Here is a 21382-nt window from a genome sequence, read left to right as displayed (position 1 = left end):
CATGACTGTATGCATTTCACTGCTGTCACACAATTGGCTGACTAGATAATTGCATGAATAAGTAGGTGTAATAAAATAAAGTTCCTAATAAAGTGCTTGGTGAGTGTATATGCTGCCAGGGTACCAGTAAGCCAGGGTCATCAATGCAGGGCCCCACCTTGTTAAATGACATACCTCATGAGGCAGGTTGAAACTGCACTAAAATATCTCAGCAGGATCTTATAAAAACAGAAACAAAAACCATCTTAAACCAAAAGCTCGTGCCCACACTTGTTCTCTGTGTGTGTCTAAAAAAAATAAAGAAAAGGAAATGGTCTTAAATTACCGCAGGCAGGTAATATCCCAAGCCTGTCATTGAAAATGATCTAAAAAAAGTAATTATGAACCGGTTCGCTCAGTGTGTCATTGACAGTTTTTAATGAAAACCAAAAAAAAAGCTTTAGTGAAAGGGTAGCAAAGGATTTTTTAAATCCATCATCCTAACCTTAAGTGCATGTACTGCACTTTTCCAGAGTGACTTATGACTTGACCTTATGAGCTCACCTTTTCATGTAGCTGGCTGTATACTGACAGAATTCAGGTCAAAATGGCCGTGTCTCACACGACAATTGAACCTGCAACCTCAAAGTTAAAGCCCAGGTACCCTGGATTGCATTTTTTCCAATTACTGGCTATTTTTCAGGAAAAATAATTCACTGAATGCAAGCTGACCCTAAAAATTCCAGATATATCCCTTGCAAACAGAGTAAAAAACCATGCGAAGAACAAAACAAAACAAAAAACCAAGGGACTCCATCTGCAGGTATAAAAATTTTCAAAAGCCTTCAGTGAAGTAAATACATGATTAAAAACAACAGAGTGTCGACCAAGAACTGGTCTTCGTCAAAGCTCTAATGAGCACAAAAATCACAGTAAGTCTGAAAAAAGCCAACAGCCATAATTGGTTAATTGTCAGTTACCGGATATCACAGAAGCACAAATTAGAGGATGTGGAATGGGTTTGCATAGCACAGGGGAGGGGGAAAAATGCAGCAATCCCCATATTACAAAATACGTCTAACAAGAACTGTCAATTCAAAAGAGAAAGATGGTAAATGACCATATGTCTGGTTATGTGTACAAAAATTACATAAACGGTTAAACAAACCACTTAGCACTGCAATAATAATAATAATAATAATAATAATAATAATAATAATAATAATAATAATAAAAATAATAAAAAAGTAAAATATTTGCAGAATAATCAATCTCATCATTCAAACCCGGATATATAGAGGCAGTTAAAGTTACAATCCAAAAAGTCCATCACAAGCTCAGATCCAAGTAGCGCTTCTTCCACTTTATATTTTCAAGATGCAAGCGGACCCCATTCCCATTACAGAGCAGGAACCAAACTGGCACACTTGATCCTCTGAGCTCATTTTCCATGGCAAGTTGATCCAGATCAACCTGGCTTGATTTATTCATGAGGGAAATACTTGATACTCACTGGACAGGCTTCTTGTAGGCTTCTTGAGGAGGCTGGTAGGCTTATATAGGCCCATTTATCCTCTGAATATATAAAACAATGTCAAATTATTAACTTGATGATCAGATGCCTTATAATTTGATATTCATGAAAAGGCTTGTGGACATTTGTTATGAATACAAATGTGAAAATATACAAGTATACATGTATTCTTGGTTTGGTTTTCACAAGTGGTAAGAGATAACTTTCGTTTGTTAGATGGGCCTTTTGAGATGGGCCTTTTGAAATATAAATACATATATTTCAAATGTCATTAACTTATTATGCTACGTAGGCTATTGCAAAGCGTTCACCTAATGGGCTACCGACCTTGTCCTAAGCAATCATTTAGTCACTGGACATTTACAGGAAGACCGTATATGTGATATAGCACGTACACTTTATCATTAAGAATAAGCGGGAAAGGGACATTTGACAGGGATAGTGACAGAGTGATAAATGTGCACAAATATGTCGATTTGCTCTCCTTCTCTTGTCCTTTCTCTGGTTGACACCTTCGATTTATGCCAGAACTCACTGCATGGATGACGCACGGTGTTCGGAGAAACTGCGCAGTGCACGCGCTCGCTGTTAGTGGTTTCCTGCATCATCTGAGCGGAGGAGCATTGACTGCGGCTCATCTCTGATGGTCCTGGGCTTGCATAGCTCTTGCTCCTCTGGGAATGGCATACTGCCCTGGATTTTCCTCCGGTAACAGTCAGCCCGGAGCGGCTCGCTATTTTGGGGAAAGCGTGCATCACCTGTCATTCCTCTTGGAAAGAGCGGTAAAAATCGTTTAATAATTCTCCAGACTAGAGATGTGAAGACTTCATTTTTGACATTAAAACGGCTGCAGCTGCCACGTAAATGTAGGCTACTAATATATATTAGTGGATACATGTAAACCCAGATCTTACAATAGGCTACGATTGTCTGTCAGTTTATGCTTGGATAAAACCTTTTGTTTCTCAAATCGATGTACTATATCTTCATTGACAGTTCCGGATATTTTTGTAGGTTGTATTCACTGTTATAAAGTGGATAATGCGTTTTTTTCCTAACCCGCATCGTATCTAGTCCATACAGTTCGTGGATAAATAGGCTATGCATTCAGAATGCGAGATTACAGCCAGTCCGTTTTTAGACACTCAACGTTTTTGAGGTGCTCATTGAGGACTTAATCGATTTCGGGATCAGTGCATGTAATTGGAACATTTTTCGTTTTAACAGGTGCTACAATGCAGTCCGGAGGCGAGAGGGGCACATACATTTACTAATTTAGCAGGACTTGTTTAATTGAACGAACCTCTGTAGTTCTTAGACATTACTCTCAGAACACGGATTGGAATTTGTATCTGTTACACATTAGTTTAGGATAATATAATTCAGAACGAAGGAATCATTATCAATGAAACACCTGTCTACTAACTGAGATTCTGGAACAGAGTAGGCTAAAACCATGGTAACGTGGACTTGGCTACCAAGGGGTGTGCAGCTGTCGGTTTTCTATGTGTAGATTTATAACTGTGGGACACTGTGAAAAATAGCTGAAACCGAATTTAAATGCTGACCTATTTGACTGTCTATAATGATTTCATATTAACTTTACGGTCCTGTCTGCAGTGATATCTCTTTCCGTCTTGTCAGACCACCTGCTGACAGCCAGTCACTGTTGGGGCACTCCTTTTGTCCTAAAGTTAATATTGATTGCCCTACATGACTGCTGCTATATGACTCGACATCTGACTCTACTGCGCTATGTGTGCCACTATCCATCACTGTGTTGTTACACTTGCCCTGCAGAAGACTGTAGGACAGCAACACAAGAGCACTCTGGGCTGTCTACTAGCATCCATGTTGGCTCCATTTCACAAAAAAACATTTCCTTGGTTTACTGTCCCAGGATTGAAAATAATTGCCACAGGGAATTTTAAACAATGTTAAGCTATCACTAATGGATTTAAGTTGGAAAAAAACATGCCCTTGAAGAAGTTCATTCTTCCAGGTGGATGCCATTTGTTAGTTATTGCGTTGAATTCCCCACCTTGTCTGTTAGGTGATGCAAGATCATTTTGAAAAGATATTAAGCTTATAAAAATACAACCCATTATTGTAATAATGGTATCACTGAGGACTGGCCCATTTTTAATGGTGGATCTTTCTGCTTGACAGAGCCATTCCCTTGGTTGCTATGTTTCTGCTGAAACCTGCTTGCACAGATGGAAAAGTGACTGGTGCTTGGTGGTGCTGGAGAACGGAGAAAGTAATAGATAGCCCAAACAAAAGAACTGCCAGCCAGAGTACCTGGATGCGTCTAAATCATTCAGTCCACCGGCGTATTATAGAGGAAAGTGCAGGACTTTCTGTCTGACAACTAAAGCTTGGCAGAAAGTGGATAATGCAGCAGGATAATGATCCTGAACACACCAGTAAATCTATGACTGAATGGCTGATGAAGAGAAGAATTGAAGTTTTGGAATGTCTAAGTCAAAGTCCAGACCTCAACGCCAGTGATGGAGAGGAAAGGAGATGTGCATTAATTAATGCCCTCAAACATCAATTAGCTGGAGCAATTCTATACTGTAAGTGGGAAAGGGCCAGAATAGAGACAGATACACTCACAGAAAATGATTACTTCACATTATTGCTGCTGAAGGGGGTTCTGCAACCTGCAATCACTTGCTGTTTCACTGTGGGCTTTTGCATGTTTGGCTCATTTTTGGACAAATAAATCATGGCAAAGTATGCCTGTCAGGGTTTTCCTACTAATTTTCAGGCAGTATCATTTTTCGGGCTCGCACATGCAGATTGCTGCCTTGGTTAATTGGTTTCCAGGTGCAGTCTAATTACTGACCAATTATCTCTTATTGGTAGGCGGGCTCTACCCTATTTAAGACTCATTGTCCCTCTGCTCTGTGCTTGAGTGTTACTTTGTGTTTCAGACGCTGAGCCAGGTAGAGGTAGCCTTCAAGGCTGGTATTTCATTAGAGACTTAAAGACGTGTTACCCCGTATTCGGGTAACTGCATCAGGTTTTCTTTATTATTTTTCTTTCATCTATTAAGTCAAAATAGACTTGTGTACCAGGTTGGTGTTTTGCCGGGGAGTTTCGGTCCTGTTTTCCGTTTCCCCTTTCTCCTCTTGTGGTTCCCCCTAGATTATATTGGGGCGAACCCTAGATTATTTGAGTGGTTATCACACGTTCTGTGGGTAACTTGAAGATTCCCTATTCAGTCGGTCTGGTCCTCCGTAGAGCCTTCATAGAGCCATGTGTCATTTGTCCACCCTGGTCTCACACTAATTCGACCACCGGTGACCGGATGTTCTGACCATTGAAATCGGCCTCTGTTCCGAAATCTGAACATGCGCCACTAGTGGTTGAAGTTAACAAATACATTCTAATTCCCCAACCAAAACTCAGACACTTGAACACATGCGTACACATTGTTTTTGTGTCTCTATGCTCAATTAATATTATTAATGTTAAATCTTAACCCTAACCATAGCTACAATTATTTTGCCATTTGCCCATGGATTATGTGTAAATACATCTATTTTATATCTATTACTGTATATATCTCTTGGCATCTTTGGCATCGTGGGGTGGTGCTTATGCAGGATTCGGCATACGTGAACCGATTTCCAGGGCATGAAAATTGGTGCGAGATCACATGTCATACCCTGCTGGAAAAACCGGCGTAGAGCAGCATAATGGGTGATAGTCCCACCAGCAAGACCAGCATATGTTGTGTTTTGGCCTGTGGTATGCTGGTCGCCGGCATGGGATGCTGGTAGCCAGACCAGAAGCAAATCACATGTGTCACATACAGTAATGAATCTAAATGCAAGTTGTACTGGTAACTAGTTAAATAAAGACTATCTCCATAGCAACATAATTATTTCATAAACAAGAGCAAGAAACAATATCAACAGAACAAAATGGAACAAAACTCATTAGTCCTTTGGCAAAAAAAACTATAAATCCAAAAATGGAATTCATGCTGGTCTAAGCTGTTTATTTTTTCAGCAGGGATATGAGGCTAAATTTAGGACTTGGTGTTGACAAGATGAGTGTTAGTTGTCCTAAATTCCTAATATGTAAAGCCATAGTATTCAGAGAGGGTATATTTTCTTTTTCATATCGCTGTATTTCTATGCCTGTGAAGTAATATTCCTGAATAGCATATTGTAGTTTGTGACTTAGTTAGTTTCAGCACTACTGTGCAGTAGTGTAAATTATTTTTACATACACTGTATGAGCCAAAGTAATTAGCATACGCTTTGAGAAATAGTCTTGCGATGGTGCAGTCTGCTAAAATATGCAGCAATGGATTGCAAAGAACACCCCCCCCCCCCCTCAACCTGTAACCACACACACACCTCCAGCCTCCAGCATCCCCACTGGGAAAAACTGTTCTTGCGTTCCTGCTTGCGTGATTTGATCATCTTGGCTCCTGCTCTGCATTTTTAAGATAGCCCAAGATATTTTATATTTCCTCTGTGCCAACAGCTGATGAAGCATAGTGCACTAGAATGCACATGCACCATCTGAAGCCATTCCTGTGCGGTGCCACAGCTGAAACAGTATTCACACTGAAAATATGTTGCCCATCAACTTTTTTCATTTTTTATTTGCATGTGTAATCCCACACCAAACCCCTACCCCATGCTTCAGTGATTTTCATATTTTCCTTTCATTTTGAAAACCGTCTTCTTTGGTTGCGGGCTAGGCCAAGATTCTTGTCTTGTTACGTATTTGTTGTCTTTCTTGTCCTTTTCCCCCATGGGGAGTCCATCCATCATCCCTTTCCTGTCGCTGAGAGGCAAGTAGACCTCACAATATCCTTTCATGTCTCCCCAGCACCACGTAATAGCCATAATGACAGCAGAGAACAAGTCACGAATGCCTTAATATATTAGCATGCTAGCCATGTTCATTTGTTAGTTTAACCATTAAAGCATATCATGTAACTACTACTATCCTTGATGGGTCACATAATTTCCCAGCCATCAGTGCTTGGCTCCACTGCCATCTAATCTCAAACCTTTACCTGGTTTACTTCCTGATTTAGTATGTTTCCAGTGATTTCAATATGTTGTAGAACAGGGATAATTCTGGCTAAAGAAACAGAAGTAACAACATTACTGCTCAATATGGACAGGAAATTATGCTTAAGGATAATTTAAAAAAGTTTTCCAAACGTTGCACTTTGAGTGTCAGTTCTGACTATATTGCCTTGGTTTTTTAAGTATGGACCCTGCACACCAGGTAGGAAGCTGAAAATTACAAATTATAATCCAGTGTTCCAAATTTATTTATTTGTTTGTTTATTCATGTAGTATGTAATGGCCACGTATGCATGCATGCAGTGAACTTAAAAAAATTATGAAGATATTAATACAACCACTGTTATTGCACAAACAGGTTTGCTAAGCAATATAGTACAGAACAAAAATACATTCTTGTCTAAGCCCGTCATTGCAGAGATTAAAACAATAGGACCTGAAGGTGGTTACGGTTAAGCAATTTCATTCACCTGTTGGTGGTATTTCACCTGTTTCTGATGCTTTATCTTTCTAAGGAAGGGGGACAAAACTTGGGGCTTGTTTGATGGTACACTGGGCTCCTCTGCAAGTCTCTATAGGGAACAAATGAACTGCAATGGACTGGGTAGCCTTCATTTCATATACATCTTCCCTCACCTCTGCTGATATATCACAAGTATGAAAGGTTATAGACCAACCTCTGGTCTGATGTTATGTTAATAGTCACCAGTCTCGTTATATGCTTGAAATCCTGCACCATTAAGAATGCTGACACACGATGAAAGTGACAGCAGAAATGATCTCTTCATGACTTGTCGTAAAACCATGACCCAGGGTCAAGGAAGCATCTGCCTTTTTCTCCATTCCTCCTCCTTGTCCCTCCCCTCCTCCGCTAAGGAATGAGGCAGGCCTGGATGGTTTGGTTTGTCATGCGTCTCGGTGTTTTCAGAACTTGTCGCTCCTCCTTCAGTAAACAAAGGCCCGCGCATGGGCGAGGATCGCGGGCCCTCGCACGCCTCGCAGCAGCGCCTCGCGCTAGCGTCTCGCAGCGTCGCAGTGTTGAGCCCCATGCTCCTCAAGCAGGAGCGGAGAACGGCAGGCTTCCTCTCCCCTGACGGGTCTTCCTCTCGCCCCCCGCAGGTCCTATCTCTTTCTGGCCAGAGGATGTTCCGCAAGAAGAAGAAGAAGAAGAAGCTGGAGATCTCGGCGCCCAAGGACTTCGAGCACCGGGTCCACACCTCCTTCGATTCCAAGGTCGGGAACTTTGTGGGTCTGCCGACCCAATGGCATGGCCTCATCGAGACCCCGCGGCGCCCCAAGCCCATGGTGGACCCCTCCAGGATTACCCCCACGGAGCTGAAACCAAAGAAGGTAAGCCCCCTCACCTTCCACCTCACGTCGTCTTGTAATGTCCTGTTAAAGGGAGCTGTCCTTCATAAAGTATTATCTGTAGTTAGTCTTGCAACTCCTATCTAAGATATCACACTGCATTGTTGATATTCAGCATGTACAGCAAAGTAGTATATATTTAACATAATTCCCGTGCAAAAAAGTCAGTGGATCTCAAGAGTTGGTCTATGTTGTCAGAAAAATGGTCATTATGCCCACCCAAGCACTCGCTCTGAGTTTCTGTATGTCTACTTGCTGTCGGTTTTTCAAAGTCTTGTGTCAAGAGCCTGAGGGAAGAAGTCGGTTGTCGGTTATGAATCTCTGAGAAATGTATTCATTAGTCTGTGCAAGCGATTACTATCAGAGCCTTCCTATAGACCTCAAATTCGCACCATTGAACTGCAAATCTTGTTTGCGTCATGTCGCGATAATGGATTGCATTATACTCTTCTTTTTATGAAAGTTTTTCATGAAGGGGGGACTCGCCTCAACTCCAATTTTCCAGAAGGCTCACCACAGTCTCAGCTGCGATGGAGCCACTAAAACTGGAGGGTCATTAGGTGGCAGACAGAAAAGGCTGTTTTGGGATTTTTTTTCAGGTCACCAAACAACCCTCTACTCTTTGCAATGAGTACCATGAGACCTTTAAGAACCACGCTGTGTCAGAGCCAAAAGACAAAATCTCCCACAGTACAGTGTGCATAGAGCTGTCCTGGACCATTGGTTTTCTGTTAGGCACAGAGGGGAGAGAAGACTGCCCCCTACTGGCCCACAAACACCCCTTCCAGTAGTAACTACATTTTCACAGGAGCATCAAAATACTAACCAGTCTCACATTTGTCATTTGACAGAAGCAGGTCATGATGGTTTAAAACCAGCTCCATTATGTGCTGTAAAATCGGTCCTTATGCAACTGCAGGGGCCATCATACTGCTCTCATTTAATGACAAATGGATGGGTTTACCCCAATAGGCATTTCACCGTCTCCATATTTAAGAGAAAGCTTACCATTAAGCATCAAGGCTTCACTAATTAAATTGATTAATCGATACAGTATAACTTAATTAAAAAATATATTTATCTACACTACCACCTTAAGATTCCTTTTTAATATCCATCCATCCATCCATTATCTGAACCCGCTTATCCTGATCAGGGTCGCAGGGGGGCTGGAGCCTATCCCAGCATACATTGGGTGAAAGGCAGGAATACACCCTGGACAGGTCGCCAGTCTATCGCAGGGCACACACACCATTCACTCACACACTCATACCTACGGGCAATTTAGACTCTCCAATCAGCCTAACGTGCATGTCTTTGGACTGTGGGAGGAAACCGGAGTACCCAGAGGAAACCCACGCAGACACGGGGAGAACATGCAAACTCCGCACAGAGAGGCCCCGGCCGACGGGGATTCGAACCCAGGACCTCCTTGCTGTGAGGCGGCAGTGCTACCCACTGCACCATCCGTGCCGCCCCCTTTTTAATATTTATTCATTAAATCTTTTCTTTGTAGGTGTTGTCCTTGTGGGTTCATTTCCTGCTACATTAAGCTGTCTACTATCATTGATTCTTGCAAACAGAGCATTGTGAATGTTGATCACTGACAATGAACTTGTAGCCTTGATAATCCACCTTATGTTTAAAGCCATTTCATATGCTCATACTGTATATCTGAGTGGCTTAAAAACTTTTCAAACGTCTGGTGCCGCCATCTGTGAACACCCAACGAATGTGCAGAACAAGTATTTTGGAATTTAATCAGTTTGACATCTTCAAGCATTTTGATCATGTAAACTTAGCCCATCTACTAATTTATGAAGCAGTTATTTTTCTTTAGAAAATTATGGAAATAGACAAGCTGGGCCCTGGTCCAATCTGAATTAAGGGCCAGATGTACTTAGCCATTTGCAGCAATTTTCAGGTGCACATGTGATGCATTCTGCCTGGGAAACATGCATTGTATGTATCAAACTGGGCTAGAACTGCAGTATGTGTGTGATCGACTCGAGTCATCGCAAGACGCTATTCTGTCCTTAATGCCCATGCATTTAGGGATGGATAGTGCAAATAAAGGGCGGAGATATTATAAGTGTGGCTGATTATGTATTCCGTTGAATTTACTAAAGTCCACGCAATTAACGAGGGTCGAATTGTGCGGCAAATTCCTCTGACTCGTAAACCGAGGCGCAAGACAGATCTAAGCTACAAAGATTCACTGAATTAATCTTTGCAACAAGAACCGCACTAGAGCAAGAAATAATTACAGATTTTTAATAATAAATATTACTGAATGATTGCAGCCAAGCAATAAATAAGACTGGGTGTTCATCACAGAAAATATCTACAAAATAATTTTTTTAATTACCCAATATGTCATATGAAGCAGGGGAAGTGACTGAAATAACCGTAGTGTCACTAGCTGAAGTAAAATAAAATAAAATCAGTGTTGCCACTACTAAAACATAGGAGTAGGCTAAATGCAATGATATGCTGCTTCTAATCGTTTGTATCCAACACAGAAAGAGCACGTGTTTCTTTTGATGAGTTATTCTCCAAAACAATCATGGAAAAGAAACAGGGAATTAAAGAGACTGCCAAAAAACTGAAAATCCCATGCGATTCTCTGACAAACACCCAACCATGCAAATAAGTACGCTTCTGGGAGAAATAAAAGATGTACTGGTACCTCCCACGTGACGTTCCCATTCTACCTCGTCAATAGTGAAGCTCATTGCAACGTTACATCTCGCATTTAATTCAAACTAAAATAGCTGCCACAGCTGGACTATGTACTATTTTGTCCTACACTGGATGTTCAATGCACTAAACACCTGTTTTAACTGCGCTGTATAAGGTTTCTCAAAATGTGGTTCGTAGATAGTCCCATTCGCTGATTGCTTAATGAGCTGGAGCCTTCATGAATAAGACATTAATTTCCGGCAGACTTTGCGACTGCACCCACAAACTGTCGTCAGGCCGCATTACGTTTACGTGTACGTAAAACTGGCCCAGTGTAATATCCCTCTTCACATTACCCATATCACATTAATTAAGTCACACATTTGCATTCATTTTGTACAGTGAAATTTTCAATCAATATGTCAAAGTGTTGAAGTTCTATCTCTCTAGTTTATGATTCCAATATTTTCCAACTGAAAATGTGGAAGGCGGAGCAGGCTTATATGCATTTTGGAAACAACACAAATCACAGTCTCCCGGAAACAGTGATAGAGTGTCCGTTGTTTCCTGAGCAATTCTCCAGAGCGATTATCATTGTTGTCCATTTCGCCATATAGTGTATACTGTACATTCCAGGACTGCTGAGTAAATGTTACTATCTGTGGTTTGTATAGACTCTCAGGAACAAGATGGCTCTCTGACCAGTACTGGCCAAGCAGTCGCTCAGTATAGCCAAACTATAGTGTCAAATCTAGCTATGACCAGCTTGAAATTACCAGCTACATAGCTTGAGCTGGTCAAACCATGTTGAGTATGGAGCTGGTCTGGCTTTTTTTCGTCAGAGGGGACCCACTGTGCACAAGTGCTGGATGTAGACAGTAAAATTCCAGGCTAGTGCACAGCTAGCCAGTGCCAAGCTATTGTACTGAGGACTGAGAAGCATGTGAGCCAATTCAATTATATTTCTAAGGGTGTATTGGTTGGTAGGCTTGCTTAAAAGGACATGAATTGTTTCTCCTGCATAAACAAACCATAACTTTTTTCAGTACGCATACTGAGAAGGTTGTGCACCATCGAAAGTACTTGAGATCAGAAACAGTCATTTCCAGTTTATACTTTATACCCGGATGAAAAGTCTTGCTGCATCACAACTGTGGGTGTAGCTGTTTGGTTTAGCTATACAAGGTCCCATGAACAATGGGGATTAGTCCTGCTTTCACAATACAATTACAAAGGAAGAAAAACAGGAATTAGGGAACAAAGCACAGACTAGTGTACTTGCTTGGTGTATGAGGGATTGTGCATCACGCACATTGTATTACAACTTATTTAAAAGGGTAACAAAGATATCTGCAGTTTGCATTGTTATACCTGCCTAAAAATGCCATCCATTGTTCCGTACATATAGCCAGTGCAGGCTATAAGCGCCATGGTCTGCTGGAGGAATATGGCACCTCTCATCCATGAGGGAGTGAGAAGTGGAAAATGTTCCACAATATCCCATAAAAACTTCAGTGTGTTATTCTACTCAAATGATTGGGTGATTTGTGCTATGTGTAGGGGGAATTGTGTTCTTGAAGTACACCCCTCTCTGCAAGAGGAAAGTAAGGTAATACAGGGTGGAGATAATCGCTTGATTTAGGGTTCTAAGTTGCATTCATGCACCCTGTTCGCTGCCAGGAAAATTCACATGACACCAGTATGGAACCGCAAAAGAAATTATTGGAATATTGTTGATTTATTTTTTTTCTTCACTAAATTTATTTCATTCAACCGTTCATTTGCAAATATGCATGTCCAACTAAATACTTTCCTACGTTGAATGTTTAATATTTATTTAACTTTAGCTAGTTGTTCCAAGGTCCTTCTAAATAGATGCCAAATAGGATTTTTAAGGAAAAACAGTCTGGATTTTTCAGAAAGGAATAGAGTCCCTGCAATCTACTTTTTCCCAAACTGGCTCATACAGACAACTATAATGAAAATGTTGGCTAACTGTTCCTTTTGTACATGAAAAAGCTTTCAAGTGACCTGTGGTAAGAAGGTATAGTACAGATGGATGTAAAGTGGCTACAATGTTTCGCTTTCAGTTATTCTTTAAGGAGTTAAAAGTGTTCCAGATCTGGGTCAAATAATTGTGTTGGATTCAAATACTTTTCTACGCTTTACTGTGCATTTTCTGCAAACTCTGCCTTCTGGTCCTCTTGGTTGGCTCAACTGAGCACAGAAAAGCATTTGAATCCAAAACAATTGCGTATTTGACCCATGTCTGAAGTGTTTACTTGGAGTAGGGTGAAGGAACCCCACATTTTATCATGGTAGGGTCACTCATCACTCATCACTTTTGGACCATTTTCCTTTGAGTCAGCATTTTTGTCAGATTGCTCCTTCATGCCTAGCATTTAATTTGCTGCTTGAAGTGGCTGTCAGGCTCAATCTGAGAAATATGCCCTTGGTAAAATGACCTCAGTGTTCTCCTGACATGTGTGCTCTTAGGGGATCTTCTCTGGTAAATATAAGGCTGTTTATGAAATTGTGAAACCTTAGAATGTGGAATGTAAAGGTCTTTTGACACAACCTGACCCTTAGTTTAGCTTTCTTCTCATTTGGAATGTCCATTTGTCACATTTTAAGGTTTGTCTCAATGCTGGAACATCCCTTGCTGATCCAGGACTGTTCTGAGGTTGCTGGCTGCTGTTTGATTCAATTCCTTCTTCTTAATACACAAGCTTATTTTAAACTGTTTTACATTTCCAAAATAAATTTGCCATTGCTTGCTTGCTTACATTTCCAATCTGTTACAGTTTCAGTCAATTTGCTGAAAGGAAGTTTCGCCTAATTGAAGATTAAAGTTGAATATTGTGTCCTGTATACAAAATTTCGGACCTCATATATGAAATATATATATGATGTTGTTATGTTTTTGAAGGTAAGCGTTTGTGCTTTTTTTGGGACTGACTGACTCCAGGTCGTTCTCTTTCAGACCGTTGTTCGCGGGAGCATTATCGGACACGGGGAATACATCGCCGCGGCTCTATCGCAGCTGAGCCACCTCTCGGTCACAAGTTCGAATGCGCTGCGGAAGACCAGTACCTCAGAAAAGGAGAAGGCCCCCTCCTCGGGCCGGCCTGAAAAAGCGCAGGAGGATGGGGACCGCAGGCTCGAGGGCCTCGCCAATGACAATAGAGGCGGGGCCAGAACACACAATGCGGGCGGTGAAAACTGGAGCCACGCACGCCCCTGGACTGACAAGGCTGCGGCCCTCCCCCACTCTAACCACGAGGCGAACGCCCGCACCTCCAATGGGGCCGTGCCCCACATAGCTGCTGTGGAGCTGCCCCTCCCAGGGACACATTGCGAGGTGGTGCCCATGGATATGCCTGAACAGAATCCGGATGTGGCCCCCCACTCGGTTTCTGTCTCTGGCCACGGCCCCCTGGAGGCACTCGCACAGGAGCCTCAGGTGGAGTTCAGAGCGCACACACCGGAACCTCGAGTCAACGCCTCACCGCTGCTCCGCACTCATAGCAGCTTCCGCAGACCCAACTCTTACAATCGGCAGGTGAGCCTCTATCCACGCTTACCCACCCTGCTGAAAAAAACAGCTCCAGCTATGTTTTGAAACAGCTGGTAGTTTCATTTCAAGCTGGTCATAGCTGGATTTTACACCAGGGCGGGGAGAAATGTGGGTAACACATTTTACAGGCTGTTAATTACCTAGTATTTACTGGATAAATATGAGTTACCTATCTGTAATTATCATGTAACTATTTGGATTTCAGAGGTAAGTACTATGAAATGGGCTGTAACATGTATTTTCATAGTACTTAACTAGTGCGTCTCATGGAACTTACTGATTTTGTTTCATAGTACTTAGCTCTGAAAGCAAAATAGCTCCCTAATAATTACACAAGTAGCTAGCATTTACCCACTAAACACTGGGTAATTAACGTCTGTTAAAATAAAGCATTCCCAAAATGTGCAATATTTATTTATTTGTTGGCAATAATAATTTAGCCTATGAGTCTTATTATTTTTCATAGGCTGTAGTGTCTAGCATCTGTAATATTTGTTGCAAGAGCATTGCCTTAACAAGGTTAGTAGTTTCATATTCATATAATAAATACAAAGCAGAGAAAAGTTTTCAGAATGTGACAGTGGTTAAATTGGCACACACCGCAAATGCACATTCATGAGTAATTCAGCGCAGAACACACATGCAGTTTACGCAGAGCCAGTTTCATCTGGTTTAAAGACACTGTGATGTGAACACTGAGTGGCTTGTCATTAAAATTTACATTGCATTACATGCTGACAGACCATGCATTAAACACTAAGTGTATTGCTGTGTGATAAAATATACGCGAGTACCTGCTCAAAAGCACACATAAATATTGAGATGGTACGCTTTGTTGCCAAGGAAACATCAAAATGGGGCCATGTAGATGAATACAAATGGCGTCCCAAGGGCAGTGACCTCTGAGCAAGTGTTGGAATGGATTTGGGGTCATTGTTGAACAAGATGATGAATTTAGGTTTAATTGTGACAAAAATGTACTTCATTTGAGATGTTCCTGTTGAATGATACAGCTGAATTTTGGAGTCAGAGTTCATAAATAAAGGGGGTGCATTTCAGAACAAAGTGCACAATTTAGGGAATGTATTTCTGAAGGTGAGTATTAAATAAAGGGGATGTGTTTGAGAACAGAATACAAAACAAAGTAAAATAAAGAGTGTATTTCAGAATTAAAGTATTTAATTTTAAATAGAATATACTGTATATAAAATAAATAAGGGAATGAATCAATAAATATATGGATGGAGTAGTGAAGAGGGCTTTAGCTTTTGAGTCTCCTCTGTTTGATCACGCAGGCCGTCTCTGTTCAACGATATCACTCCTTTCACAACGGCATCGGAGACGCAATCCCCCGAGGCCTACGGACGTACCAGGCCGTGCGCGTGCCCGCCAGCTACACCGCCGGACTGTCTCCGCACCTGTACGCCAGGCAGGGCCTTAAGCCCCCCCTCCCCAGGCACGACAGTCAGACCCAATCCCGCCCGACCCCGGCGGGGTCCCCCTCCCCGGGCCCCCGCGGTACCGGCTCCCCCTCTCTCTACCGCCCCCAGCGCTCCTCCACGGACCCCGGCCACGACCCACCCGAGGTCAGCCACGAGCAGTTCAGGGCCGCCCTGGAGCTGGTGGTGGACAGGGGGGACCCGCGCTGCTACCTGGAGAACTTTGTGAAGATCGGGGAGGGCTCGACGGGCGTGGTCTGCATCGCCCGCGAGAAGCACGGCGGTCGACAGGTTGCCGTGAAGATGATGGACCTGTGCGGGCAGCAACGCCGGGAGCTGCTCTTCAACGAGGCAAGAGCTCTTCTTAACCTAGGGCAAATTCCACCTATTTTGAACTAGTCCTATAAAAGTGTCAATATCTCAAAGACTTTTTACTACACACACATAGTTGGAGACTTAAATTAAAGGCTTGTACCATTCAGAAATGTGAGACAGAACAAATTTAGAGCGTGTACATACAGTGTACAAGATAAAATACTGAAATACAAACAAAAATACAAAACGCCTTATGCTTTTATAGTTTAGCACTGAATATCTCAATTTCTAAGGCAAGGACCAACCCGGAACTACTTGATATGTGTGCACAAACTTTATGTCAACTTGTGTACATTGTAAATTGAAGTTCTCAAAACTGCACCCTCAAGTGTCCACAAATCTCTCCAATTACAAAATGTCTGCATATCTTTTTGTCCAGGCACATGAATGATTAGATTTTCTGATACAAAATGTAAAGAAAATGAACCTTCATTTGTGTTTTATTCACATACTATATATGAGAGTATGTTCTTATAAACCATGGCAAAAGTCTCCATAAAGCTCTCCAAAGAAGATTACTCACTTTCTAACCAAACTACATCACATTTACAATGGAATGAAATATACCTTCATGAGGGTTGTAAACCATACAAGGGTTATAAACCATAAGCATGAGGGTTGTAAACCATAAACACGGTGTGGAGGAGACTCGGGTTTTATTGCCCTACATTGTGAATTAGAGGCTGATAAGCATCTAAACTGCTGTTCTCGCTAGTGGAGAGTCTCTTTAACCTTCTGGTATCTTTGTATTCTTGTTTTCTGTTGGAAGTCATTTTATTGTGTAATCTTGGGTTTCAGAAAGGACATATATAGGGCATTATAAATACATAAAATGTATTATTATTATAATTAAAGTGGCAAGCTACGATTTCCTTGGTTTTGGTGGATTTAGTGGCCACCCATGTTGACTGGTGGTCATAACAGGTCTATTCTATGCTTCAATTCCCATAGTTCTGCGTTTCCTTCTTCTGATTGTTGGTGTGGTTTGCTTTTTTCAATCACTTTACTGCTTGTACTTTCATCCATTGCTGCAAACAAAGACAACTGCTTGAGCACAACCTCATCTTGTGTTTATGCCACTCAAAATCTCCTGTATTACTGCCGCAAGCATGTGTCACGCAAACTATGCATCTCCACACTCACAACACTGTTCCAGAGGCTTCGGTGGTTTCCTTGCGTACATTTCAATGCAGGGTGGGAGTGGCGGTCCCTTCACTAACTTTCATATATATATATATATATATATATATATATATACATGCAATTAAACAAAGCAAATGATCTGAATTGTCATTGCTAGAGAAATGCCAGTGGGAATATGTCTGAAATATGGTATTTGCTCATATGAAATAAAGATAGCTAGCCATTTTAATGAGCCACTCTACCATTCAATGATTCATGCCCCATGCTTTCTGCTGACCTGGCTTCCTGTTTTCTGTATTAACGCAGGTGGTGATAATGCGGGACTATCGGCACAAGAACGTGGTGGAGATGTATAAGAGCGCCCTGGTGGATGAAGAGCTGTGGGTAATCATGGAGTACCTCCAGGGCGGCGCTCTAACCGACATAGTATCTGAAACCAGGTAAGGACAGAGGAACAACTCAAAGGGAATATAGCACCTCATCACTTTAACTGTCGTAAGTACAGGGAAAGAAGTAATACAGGTGGAACTTGGTCATAAATCCATATTTCCTCATCAGTACTTACAAAACACTTGAGAAAACACACCAAGAATGTGTGGTTACTTCTGAATGCCAGTGTCATAGTGTCATTCGTGCTTCAGCATCCCTTGTTGCAGTAACTCTATAAGACCACAAGAGGGAAGTATGAGGATTATTCAAGGATTTAATTTGCCTGTGCAAGGGAGATTGTAAAACATATTCATGCCCCTCTCCCTTTGGGCAATCTCCCCTGTAAGACATTTTACTACATGGAGCCAATAGGAGCTTTTGAGGTGAAAAAACAAAACAAAAAACAGTATCAATCTGTTTATGGTAGAAATGAATATTCAATGGCCAAATTATTTGACTGTGTTCTGTAATTAAATATATACAATATATATATATAAGCAAGAAAAACAAAAAAGTGTCTGCAAGAGGGGAGAATGTTGTACAACTCTCTCATTAAATATATTCCGAAAATGTCAGCTGAATTAAATTAATCCGAAGATCGCGCAAACCAGAAGAGAAAATTTAGCAGACTCATTGGTGCCAGCCATTACGGTTTTGCTCAATATGCAGTTTAGCTGAGTTAAAATATTTCAGGAAGACTGTATTTTCATTATGCCCTATGGACATTTTAATTAAATTGCATTTGATGCATTGGAGGTGCAGTAGCTTACATTTTTAAGAATTAAGAATACAACCATAGACACAGAATGTGTTATGAATGTGGAGCATTTTCTTTGTAAAGTAATGTGGCATTGTGAAGTAGAATGTTGCCTCATAAATGAAAAACAAAATAATTTAAAACTGCACTGCCAAATAGTTAATGAATAAATAAATAAATAGCATGTTCTAATTATATGGAATATTACCTGTCTTGTGTAAATATCAAGATATTTTGTTTTGTTTAAAAGTCTGGTACATAATAGTAATGATGCACTGAAATTTCGCCTGTAAAATATATTTCTTCTAATATATAGTTGGTAACTAGTATGTTTATTATTTTAAACCATGCAGCATTACACTCAATGAGCACTTTATTAGGTATCTGTACACCTACTTATCCATGCAATTATCTAATCAGCCAATCATGTAGGGTCAGTGCAATGCATAAAATCATATAGATACAGGTCAGGAGCTTAAGTTAATGTTCACATCAACCATCAGAATCGGGGGGAAAAATTTGATCTCAGTGATTACGCCTATGGCATGATTTTTGCTTGGTTTATGGGTAAAAAGCTAGTCATTTGGGAGGCAATGAGGCAACACACAAAGTGTCAACATTTTTCCATTACAATAATTTTGTGCATATTCAAACTGTTGGGGTCAATTTGACCCCAAACATAAAAGTGACCATGAAATCCTGACATAATATGAAGGTTAAGCAATTGGTGTTTTCTAACTGTGGGTTGTTTTTACGTGTAATGCGGTCTTCCTTTGTAGCGGTTGATGACGTCCTGGCCAGTGTATATGGGTTCAGAGTGATACTGACTGTGTGTGGATCCTCATTCACCAGACTGAACGAGGAGCAGATTGCAACGGTGTGTGAGGGTGTGCTACAAGCTCTGGCCTTCCTCCACACTCAAGGCGTCATCCACAGGGACATCAAGAGTGACTCTATACTGCTCTCTCTGGACGGGGAGGTGAGCTTCCCAGCATGCACCTGTTCTCTCCGCATTAATTTGTGTACATAAATACGTAAGCATGTTTGTGCTCAGCGTGTGCGTATGTGTATTGTGTGTGAGCCACTGTACTGCATGTGTATGTCTAAGTGCTTGTAGTATGTGTTGCATTCACATTTGTGTATGAGTGTATGTAAGTAGGTGTGTCTGTGTGTTTCTGTTGCATGCACACGTGTATATGTTGTCCCAGTGTGCTTGGTTATGTGCATACATACATTACATACATTTTTTTATTGAACCTGGACTTTACTTTGCTGTAAGATGGAGTGTCAAAATATAAACTAGAGCCGTAATCTCTCACTCTCTCTGTGTAGATCAAACTCTCAGACTTTGGGTTCTGTGCCCAAATCAGCAAAGACATTCCCAAGAGGAAGTCCATGGTGGGGACTCCATACTGGATGGCTCCAGAAGTCATTTCCAAAATACCTTATGGCCCTGAGGTAAAATACAACCTCCGCAAGTTTCAGCAATGTGTGCACAGCCTTCCTCTTTCTGTGGCTTCTCAACCAAACCCAAGCTTTTATTCCTAAATGTAAGCCACTTTAAACTGTTATCATACGGAGTTTGGAGAGTGGTGGATGTTGTTGTATCTATAATCTACTCTTCTAATGAGGGGTCAAAGGTCAGGTGTGGGTCACTCCAGACCTCTCTTACAACCCTAAATGCGCTTCAGCCCAGTTAATGAAAGATGACTGAAATAGGAGCTTCATAGCTAGGACAGTTCATCCAAGATGTATACAGAAGGAATCTTATCCAGATAACTTCCCAGGACAACTTCACGAGGATTAACCTGAAATAAGAAGAACTGGAGCACTCAGAGCTCAAAAGCACCAAAAAGTCAAGCACTAAAAATATCAGTCAGTCTGTTGTAGTGAAGGGCTTGATCTAGTTTGTTGTATTTCGGGTCAATTCCTGCAAAATTATCTGTTTAAGGATTGTTCTGTATATACAGTAACATTTCCTAATTATATTTTGCACAGGAGTGTTATTTAGGTATGGGATGGTATGGCCATACCTAAGGTTCATGGTCAAATTTAAATAGAAAATTAAAAAAAGTCTATTAGTCCATTAATAACACAATTGAAATCTGCTTGTGGTATATTCCTCATAATCTATTCATAGTATTTTTGTGTGTCTTCTACACCTCTAAGTTCTGACTGTACGCTGCTAGACCCTGGTTAGTTTAAAACTAGACTGCTAATCACAGAAAAATAACTAAAAAATGTGAGCTAAATGGCTATCTAGCTACAGAATACAGTTCTATTAAACCTTAGAGCTATAGCAGAATCCTATGTGACCTCTGTTGCAGGATGTCTTTAATGCTGTTTAGTCATAATCACTGTTGTTGAAGTAAACACACTTTTAATCGATAGGACAGTCCACAGTGAAAATCAATTTTCACACATGTTTTAGCATCTACATTTTATGTGATGCCATTTTGCCATATGTTTAACTGAAATGACACCGCTCATTTTGCAGTTACCTTGACTTTAGAGGCACGGTGTTTTCCCACAGCTACTGGAGAGCCTTCAGACAGTTTTACAGAGATTATACTGTTACGTGACTGTCATCCTAAACCTGTTTTTTGGCGTACATTTTTACTGCGATTCTTCTCCCAGTCTGGAACGCCGATTTGCATTTGTAAGCTAGTCTCGCCACTGCGGCCAACCATAAATTTGCAGCTGATGCAGACAGAATGCAGACACCTGAATTAACTGCGGGGTATTTTGAATTTGGAAAGCTGGGTTTCAGATATTTTGCTGGAACAGTCCATTAAATCTTTTTTAAACAAATTAATTTCAATTGCTGATTTTGAAAGTTTAATACCTGGCTCAGTGACTGAGGTATGCTCCTGCTTTTTAAATAGTAATTGCACTTCCTGTTTCAGCCTGGCTACACTTTCTATACAATTTTGGAAAAATACATTCTGAGGTGGGTAGAGTTGGTGTGTCCAATCGTATTCTCTAACCAATCAAGGGCCGTCAGTGTTTTGTTTTGTACTGGTCCGTAATAGCAGG

At 41.1% G+C, this 21382-nt stretch overlaps 1 protein-coding gene across 3 annotated transcripts in view; it reads left to right on the top strand.

Annotated features, from left to right (window-relative positions):
* Positions 1–21382, top strand: part of LOC133129181 (serine/threonine-protein kinase PAK 5-like) — a 29299-nt gene that overhangs the window by 5414 nt on the left and 2503 nt on the right. For 2 of the 3 annotated variants that reach the window (XM_061243089.1, XM_061243090.1), the window contains exons 2-7: positions 7696–7926; positions 13610–14188; positions 15499–15993; positions 17467–17600; positions 19199–19325; positions 19679–19804. In XM_061243089.1, coding sequence (XP_061099073.1) covers positions 7720–7926; positions 13610–14188; positions 15499–15993; positions 17467–17600; positions 19199–19325; positions 19679–19804 — 1668 coding nt within the window. In that variant the 5' untranslated portion in view covers positions 7696–7719. Of the gene's footprint in view, positions 1–2124; positions 2296–7695; positions 7927–13609; positions 14189–15498; positions 15994–17466; positions 17601–19198; positions 19326–19678; positions 19805–21382 lie in introns of those variants that run through there. The other variant, XM_061243087.1, reaches the window with a different exon arrangement.

The sequence above is a fragment of the Conger conger genome, chromosome 5 (genome assembly GCF_963514075.1).
Source record: "Conger conger chromosome 5, fConCon1.1, whole genome shotgun sequence".
In the NCBI taxonomy this organism is placed as follows: domain Eukaryota; kingdom Metazoa; phylum Chordata; class Actinopteri; order Anguilliformes; family Congridae; genus Conger; species Conger conger.
The sequence above is the reverse complement of the archived record's forward strand: the minus strand, read 5'-3'. Positions and strand labels throughout refer to the sequence as shown.